At 46.0% G+C, this 7728-nt stretch overlaps 1 protein-coding gene across 2 annotated transcripts; it reads right to left on the bottom strand.

The window, feature by feature from the left end:
• Positions 1-1979: 1979 nt before the first annotated feature.
• On the bottom strand, positions 1980-4777 carry LOC121271774 (neuropeptide B-like). Of its 2 annotated transcripts, none has more exons than XM_041178036.1 (2): positions 4314-4777; positions 1980-2144 (listed from the first exon to the last, which is right to left on the bottom strand). In XM_041178036.1, the coding sequence occupies exons 1-2, from the start codon at positions 4584-4586 to the stop codon at positions 2130-2132; spliced, it is 288 nt and encodes a 95-aa protein (XP_041033970.1). In that variant the 5' UTR covers positions 4587-4777; the 3' UTR covers positions 1980-2129. The 2 variants fall into 2 exon arrangements, with proteins under 2 accessions (XP_041033970.1, XP_041033969.1); XM_041178035.1 differs by lacking the exon at positions 1980-2144 and adding an exon at positions 2159-3810.
• Positions 4778-7728: the final 2951 nt, after the last annotated feature.

Here is a 7728-nt window from a genome sequence, read left to right on the forward strand (position 1 = left end):
GATAAATATTATCCAGAATTCTTCTCACTTCTTTCCAAAATTGTTACATGGAAACTTTTTACCACTGAAATCCTGAATAGGCTATTGGGATTGGGTTTAATGGTTTAACCATCTGACAGTGCGGCCCTCCCTCAGTACTGACCCTCTAATGGTGCAGCACTCCCTCAGTACTGACCCTCTCATGGTGCAGCACTCCCTCAGTACTGACCCTCCAACAGTGCAGCACTCCCTCAGTACTGACCCTCCAACAGTGCAGCACTCCCTCAGTACTGACCTTCCATCAGTGCAATGCTCCCTCAGTACTGAGCCTTTGACAGGGCAGTGCTCCTTCAGTACTTACCATCCAACAGTGCAGCACTCCCTCAGTACTGACCCTCTCATGGTGCAGCACTGCCTCAGTACTGACCCTCTGACAGTGCAGCACTCCTTCAGTACTGACCCTCTGACAGTGCAGTGCTCCCTCAGTACTGACCCTCTGACAGTGCAGTGCTCCCTCAGTATTGAATTGAGTAACAGCCTGGATTGTGGGCTCAGGTATCTAGCTCTGAGAGCGCTACTACCAGGGTGAAACTGACCCTGTTCAGGGGTGTTGTGTCAAGGATTAAAGGTGAAGCTGGCCAATGGTGGGGTACTTGTTGGAATCGCTGTCAGAGAAATAGCCTGAGTTTTCAGGGAAGGAGTGGAGTGGAGTTTGGAGGCAAATCTGCCAGAAGAACTCAACGGTATAAGTTTTACAGATGTGGTGTGAATATAATGATCAATGTGTGGAGTAAATGTTCCTGATTCATTTGAATTGTCTGTTTTTGTCACAGTTTTACAGTTGAATGATGGTCTTCGTTAGAATCTGTTACATGCCTGGTGCCTCCATCCCTGAAGTGAGAACACATTCTCAAACAATGAAGCACATGAGAGAGACAGGTTGCAAATCAAAAGCAGCATCTCTCAGAGCCACTCCAGCTCTCCAGAGGGAATATGATCGCCACTCATCGACCGACGTCCCCTGTGTGTTGGACTCATGCAGACATGGGGGTGGTGGCTCGAAGAGAATGGTTTCTCAGCAATAAAAAAACCCCAGGCTGGCACACCCAGTGCACTACCGAGGGAGTGCTGCACTGTCAGAAGCGCCATCTTTCAGGTGAGACACTAAACCCAGGTCCCAACTGCCTGCTCGGGCTGATGTAAAAGATCCCATGGCCAGTATTTTGAAGAAAATCAGGGGAGCGATTTTCAGTGTCCTGGCCAATATTTATCCCACGGTCAACATCACAAAGACAGATGATCCGGGTCATTGCTGTTGGTGGGATCTTGCTGTGCCCAAATTGGCTGCCGCATTTCCTACATTACAACAGTGACTACACTTCAAACAGTACTTAACTGGCTGCAAAGCATCTTTGGGTGGCCTGAGTGAAAGGCGCTATATAAGTTTTTGTTTATTTTTCTTGTAAAGCTATCAGGGCCGATGAGAGTTGAGGTTTGGCGATGGTGTGTCACTCAGGGAGTCCAAGCTGCTGTTGCAGTTTTTACATGTGTGTTGTGGTCTGGAGATATAGGAGACGCTCCAATGTTCTTCCCACCACATGACCAGGAATCTCTCCCACTCTTACCATCTACATTGGTGTGTGCTGGAAGGATTTGCAGTTCAGTACCCAACCTGTTTGGCCACATTTCAAATGCACCTTCCTTGGTCACCAAATCCTGGAGTGGGCCTCAGAACCCAAAGCTTCTGGCTCAGAGGCAGGGTCACTGACCTCTGCACCACAAGACGATTGAGACTTATTTGGAATCTATCCCGACAAGAGGGAAGACTCTCTCACAGCCTTTACACCCGCCATGCGATCTGTACAATCTAAGAATGGTGTGATGAAATGGGGTGGACCGAGAATGGGGATTATTGATGTGAAATGACAGCAAACTTGTATTTAAGGGTGTTGCTGATTTTATTGTCCATAACCATTGGACTGAGAAAGTAAATTCACTGATTTTTTTTTTAATACAATTAAACTGCAGCGCACAAAACAAGGAGACAGGCCACATCGACACACTGGGAGAATCCTACACTCCTCCTGTCCTCTACTGACTGTCGCAGGGACACCCGCCCAGTAGATCCCAGTCAGACGATGAGTGCTCAGTTACAGCCATGGGCCCTAGAGAAGACAAGGAGAAAACAGTTTTGATGCAGCGAGTTGTGGTGATCTGCAACCTGCTGCCTGAAAGGGTGGTGGAAGCAGCAACTTTCAAATTTGCTGGGCTATGGGAAAAGAGCGTGGGGAGTGGGACCAATTGGATAGCTCTTTCAAAGAGCCAGCACTGGCGTGATGGGCCGAATGGCCTCTTTCTGTGCTGTATGATTCTATGGAACAGAATGGGGCTACTGGTGTCACATCAGAAGCAAGAATCCTGGCTGATTTTTCCCTTTATAATCTAATTGTGGAAACCCTATTTCCAGCTTCGATGAAATCCACCAAACAAGCAACAAACGTGAAGTGTTTTAACCTCCTGTGGTTTTGTTAGAGGGATTATCCCATAGCTTCTACAAACAGAACACAATCAGAGAATCATAAAACGGTTACAGCACAGAAAGAGGCCATTCAGCCCATTGTGTCCATGCTGGCTTTCTGCAAGAGCAGCTCACCTAGTGTCACTCCCCAGCCTTTTCCCTGTGGCCCTGCAAATCTTCTCACTTCAGTTCCTTTTGAGTGCCTCCATTGAATCTGCCTCCACCAGACTCACACACAGCGCATTCCAGATCCTAACCACTCGCTTTTCCTCATGTCGCCATTGCTTGTTTTGCCAAGCACCCTAAATCAGTGCCCTCTGGTTCTCGATCCATCCATCGGTTTTGCCCTATCTCCTCTGAAGCCTTCACATCTTTCTTGAAGTGTGGTGCTCAGAAATGGACACAATACTCTAGTTGAGGCTGAACCAGTGTTTTATACAGGTTTATCATAACTTCCTTACTTTTGCACCCTATGCCCATATTTATAAAGTCTAGAATACGGTATGCTTTATTAACCACTCTCGCAACCTGTCCTGCCACCTTCAAAGACTTATAAACATATACCGCAAGGTCCCACTGCCCCTGCACCCCATTTAGAGTTATCCCTTTTAAGCTGCCTCCCCTTGCTTGTCCAATGAAAATGAATCGCTTTACATTTCTCTGCATTAAATTTCATTTAATTACATTAAGTTCACAGAACAGAAACAGGGCATTTGGCCCATCATGTTTTTGCTCCCCTTGAGCCTCCTCCCTCCATTCATCATCTCACCCTATCAGCATAACCTTCTATTCTTTTCTCCCTCATGTTTATCCAGCTTCCCCTGAAATGTATCTGCATTATTCACCTCAACCGTTCCCTGTGGTAATGAGTTCCACATTCTCACCGCTCTCTGGTGAAACAAGTTCCTCCTGAATTCTCCATTGGATTTATTAGTGATTGTCTTATATTTAATCTTATTTCACATAAACTGAATATTCAACATTCTCTTTTAAAGCAGGTGAAGTTCCACAATTATATGTCACAATTAAATTACAAATTTCACAACAGACAAACAGACTTGGTTTTGGGATTCATGTTGAGAGCAGTAGACGTTGGTTTATAGGTTGGCTAATTCATGCTCTTTGCCTCTTGTCCTTCTCCGGTCTCCCACCTTTCCTTCAGACTTCCTCCCCTCGCCTGCTCAATGTTCCATGGAGTCACAGTCGTTTACATCAAAGGTCAGCTGGACCTTGGCCTTACAGTTGAAGATCGATGGGTCTTCAGCGATGGCTGTACAGCTGCTTAACTGGGGAGTGACCTTCTTCACACACATCTACAACATAATGTTCTCTTATTAAAAATACGTAAGTGCTCGCTCTCGAGATCTAGTCAACATGAACCGGTAGTTAATATTAATCTCAGAGGGTTAACTGATTCACAACTAATCCCCCCTTCTTCCCCTTGCAACCTGCCTTCACTCTCCTGAAGAAGGGGCAGTTTCATCGATGGGTGCTCATATATGAGCACACTCTTATACACACACTTGTGCAGACACATATAGGCACAGAAGTGTATATATGCACACTCTTGGGCACAGATGCACACATTCTATTCTGATACTGAGCAGAATCTGTCCCTCCTTCACTAATCCCAGGACACTGAAGTGAACACCGGCTGTTGTTCTGAACCTGTCATCAATCTGACCCGACATATTCCAGTCCCTGGGAATCTGAGTGCCACTCAACACCTGAAATAAGGAGATTGTAAATTTGCTGCAAGGAATGTGGGTGTCATTTCTCTAGGCGTTAATGTGGACAGACGAAAGGGCTATCTCACCATTGCAGAGTCCCACTCTTCAATCAGCGGATGCTTCCACTCGTCTGCTGCCAAGTCTCTGAGCTTTGCCAGATCGCGAGTGGAGCCCTCCTTGATCCCCCCTCGTCGCATGTACTCGGACCGCCGGATACCCTGCAGTAGCCCAGACGCTCTCCCAACTGCGTAGTAACGAGGGCTTGATGTCTGCTTATACCAGCCACAGGCCGGCGTAATGGACAGAAGACAGAAAGTCACAGTCACTCCGACTATCACTGTTGCACTGAGGTGAGCCATCCTGCAGCTGTAGCGAGTGATGTCTCTCACACTCTGACAGGCAGGAGCTCTTTATATCTCCCTCCTCACAGTGACGTTTGCTCCACTGCTGTACTTTGAGTTCAAGAGCCTGCAGCAGGCTATAAGCAGCATCTCCAGTTCGACAGGTTAGAGAGAGAAACAGAATATTCACACACTGATTTCCTGGTTATGAAATATTTTTAAGACTCGGGTTGATGTGAATTTATTGGCTGCCGACGCGGGATAGAAATCTCAAAACATCTCTCAAGCAATGACACTAATGAGCCAGGAACACAATAAAGAGGTTCCAGGGAATCCAAGGTGCTGTCAAAAGACAAGAGAAACCGGATTCGCAAGACAGGCTTCCATTTATATAGCGTCTGTACCTCATTAGCTGTAAAATGTTTTGGAGTGTTCCAAGGATGTGAAAGGTACTATATCAGTGCATGTTGGTTCATTCTTTCTTTCCCTGCACGTGTGTGTGGGTCTCAGATGAGGACATGATCAAGCTAGGATGTGATGCTTCCTGTGGTTAAGTAGCCAACACTCACCGTCTTCTCATTTGAAGAGGTCACTGTGAGTAAGGTACCAGAGGCATCATGGTGACTGTGAAACAGTAGCCCAAAAATGGAATCGCATTCTGATACCGGCTCCACACTGCGACATCAGATTAAAACCCTGACACCAGTACCCTCAAAACAGAGCTGTACCTCAACAAGAGTACACCATCTTGCGTATCCCAGACTGAGAGTTCTGTTCAGCAAACCAGTATCTTCAGGAAACAGGGTGAGGAATCTGGACGGAGAAGATCTTTAACCCTTTCATTGTGAGTTCTCATGCGCTTGCATGGAACCATTCAAACATCATAACTCATCCACATATAGCCTACTGTCCCCATTGCTCTCACCCTGCCCCAATAACTGTTCCTTGGAACGTTCTGGGGTTTTTGCCTCCAGTCTCTGAGTGGGCATACCTCCCCCCCATTAATAATGCTCCCAGCGCTAACCTCAGGTCATGGTGGCGTTCCCAGTAACATCACTTTTGAATGCTTTGAATAGTGATCCAGTTCAAAGTAGCCCACTTGATCAGCACCCCATCCACCACCGTCAACATTCACTCCCTCCACCACCAAGGCACAGTGGCAGCAGTGTGTATCAGCTACAAGAAACATTACAGCAAATCAGCAAGGCTCCTTCGACAGCATCTTCCAAACCCACCACCGCTACAATCTAGAAGGACAAGGGCAGCAGATAGATGGGAACACCACCACTTGCAAGTTCCCCTCCAAGTCACTCACCATTCTGACTTGGAAATATATCACTGTTCCTTCACTGTCGCTGGGTCAAAATCCTCCCTAACAGCACTGTGGGTGTACCTACACCACATGGATTGCAGCAGTTCAAGAAGGCAGCTCAGCATCAGCTTCTCAAGGGCTTTAAGGAGACAATAAATGCTGACCCAGCCAGTGGCCCCCACATCCTGTGAATGAATAATGTTTTTCTCTGCTTATTGAAATGGCGGTGTTAGTATTTGAACAAGCGGTGCTCGGTGCAAGGAGGTACAAGGGTTGGGAGACAGTACATGGAAAGCGAGTCTCTGCTGCTTCATCTGACTTTACTTTATTAGGAAACAGGTAAAAACATTCACATCGACAAAAACTCCATCACTAGTCTGATGCCTCTCTGTGACTTTGTGCTCATGTCATAACTTCAGGGTAAATTTTCTGAGCTCTGCTCTGATATAGCAGCGTCTGATGTGATTGACACATGGTAACAGGGATTCCAGATATGTTTAATTGCATGCCTGGTCTGTAAATAAAAACTGAGTAACAGACACTGTCGTTGGTCAAGTGATCTCGATTCTGATTTTCACACAGTATGTGCATGTGAAGTTTACCTTTATAAAGGGTGAAGTGAAAAGCGGAGAATATGGTTGACTGCTTCGCTCTATCAGTTACTGAACAGTGGGAAACATGTGTTAAGTATAGGATTTGGATACACTTATGTAACTGGACTAGTAATTCAGACACAAGAGTTCAAATTCCACCTTGGCAATGGGGTATTTAAATTCAGTCTATGAAACAAAGCTGGAATTTAAAAGATAGCCTCAGTAATGTGAGACCATGGTTAAAAACCCATCTGGTTCACTAATGTCCGTTGGGGAAGGAAATCTGCCATCCTTACCTGGTCTGGCCTACATGTGACTCACTTTCATACACATCTTCAACTCCTGGGTGTTAAGGCAACATCTCGGGCACTTTAACCATACTGCTTTAAATTTCAAACACTTAGCCCTTTTCCCCGGGCGCTCTCTTCTGATACACATGCAACCACTTCTGAATGGGGTCTGTACAGAACCACTGCTCCACCTAAAGGGTCAATACAGACATAACAAGCTTGAATTACCGACAAAACACCAGCCAAGATGCCAGCCTTGGGCCAGTGGATAGCTCTTAGCCAGTCAAAAGACCCATTCCAAAGATTTGAATCCTATTAGCTGTCGACACTCCCAGTGTCAGTACTGAGGGAGCACTGCACTGTCAGATGTGTCATCTTTCAGATGAGATGCTAAACAGAGGCCATGTCTGCTCTCTCAGGTGGAAATAAAAGACCCGTGGCTGTCATTTTGAAGAGCAGGGGAGTTCTTATTTCTGTTTGTGGGAGCTTGCTGTGCATTTCCTACAACAATGAATACACTACAAAAGGGACTTAACTGGCTGTGTCTTGGAATCAATATTTAACATCTTTACCGGCACCTGTCAAAACTGCTCCAAGACAGGACTTTGCCATGACGTAAGGAGTATAATTTCACCAGGAAGCTGGCACAGTGAAGTGACTTATTGTGAAGTGAATTTTTTGCTTTCAAGTCAACAACCGACTTAAAATTAGTGTAGAGAAACAAATCGTTATTATTGATCCAAACTGGCCAGGAGGAATCAGGCAATTTAACATTGGTTACTCACTCAAGTGGAGAGAACACTGCTGTTTGTTTTATTATTTTCACAGGATGTGGGTTTTGCTGGCAAAACCAGCATTTGTTGCCCATCCCTAATTGCCCTTGAGAAGGTGGTGCTGACCTGCCTTCTTGAACCACTGCAGTCCATGTAGTGTAGGTACACCCACAGTGCTGTTAGGGAGTTCCA

The sequence above is a fragment of the Carcharodon carcharias genome, chromosome 31 (assembly GCF_017639515.1).
Source record: "Carcharodon carcharias isolate sCarCar2 chromosome 31, sCarCar2.pri, whole genome shotgun sequence".
NCBI lineage: Eukaryota > Metazoa > Chordata > Chondrichthyes > Lamniformes > Lamnidae > Carcharodon > Carcharodon carcharias.